We start from the raw sequence: 640 nt of genomic DNA, 5'->3' as shown, positions 1-640 counted from the left end.
TCAGTCAGCATCATTGTCTCCTGTACCTCTGAGGCTTGATCTAATAAAAAAAATATATATATATATATAAAGAAACCGCAGATCTAACTTTGGAAACAAATCAACATATTAATTAAAATTTGGTCCAGATCTGCAAGTCAGTTGAGGTCATTTGAGCACAAACAGAACTTGCTTGCCTACTTTTTTAAAATGGAATTTAAAAAACCCCAAACAAGTAAGCCAAGTTCTAGGGCATATTTCTGCTTAAACAAATGGGGTGAAGCCGAAAAAGGAAATAAGACACACTGCAGGTGCTGACAGACTGTACTTTTGCCACTTCCTGACAGCTTCTGGGCAGGCATGAACTGCTTGCATTAGGCAGCACGGGTCACATCCTGCACACGGGGCCGGTGCTGCTGGAAGAAGGGGAGCATGCTGTGCATTTCCCAAAAGCACAGAAGTGCTCAGAAGACACCGGTTCGCTGCTGAATTACCAGTACAGGCTTCTGCAGATTACTTCCACACTGATGGAGAACATTTATTTCTATATTTACTGCTCTCTACTTGAAACACTTGACTCTTGGTGACCTTAGAAATGTTTGCTGTTCTCTTCCCCGCCTTTACAAAAAAAAAAAAAAAAAACCCCCTTACACTGGCCGGG

General features: G+C 41.9%; 1 protein-coding gene across 2 annotated transcripts in view; it reads right to left on the bottom strand.

Moving 5' to 3' along the window:
• RYK (receptor-like tyrosine kinase) overlaps positions 1–640 on the bottom strand; it is a 46383-nt gene that overhangs the window by 15067 nt on the left and 30676 nt on the right. For both annotated transcript variants that reach the window (XM_019473583.1, XM_019473584.1), the window contains exon 9: positions 27–40. In XM_019473583.1, coding sequence (XP_019329128.1) covers positions 27–40 — 14 coding nt within the window. The remainder of the gene's footprint in view (positions 1–26; positions 41–640) is intronic.

This window comes from Aptenodytes forsteri, unplaced genomic scaffold, assembly GCF_000699145.1.
Source record: "Aptenodytes forsteri isolate BGI_AS27 unplaced genomic scaffold, ASM69914v1 Scaffold679, whole genome shotgun sequence".
In the NCBI taxonomy this organism is placed as follows: Eukaryota; Metazoa; Chordata; class Aves; order Sphenisciformes; family Spheniscidae; genus Aptenodytes; species Aptenodytes forsteri.
Note: the sequence above shows the minus strand (reverse complement) of the source record. Positions and strands in the feature narration are given on the sequence as shown.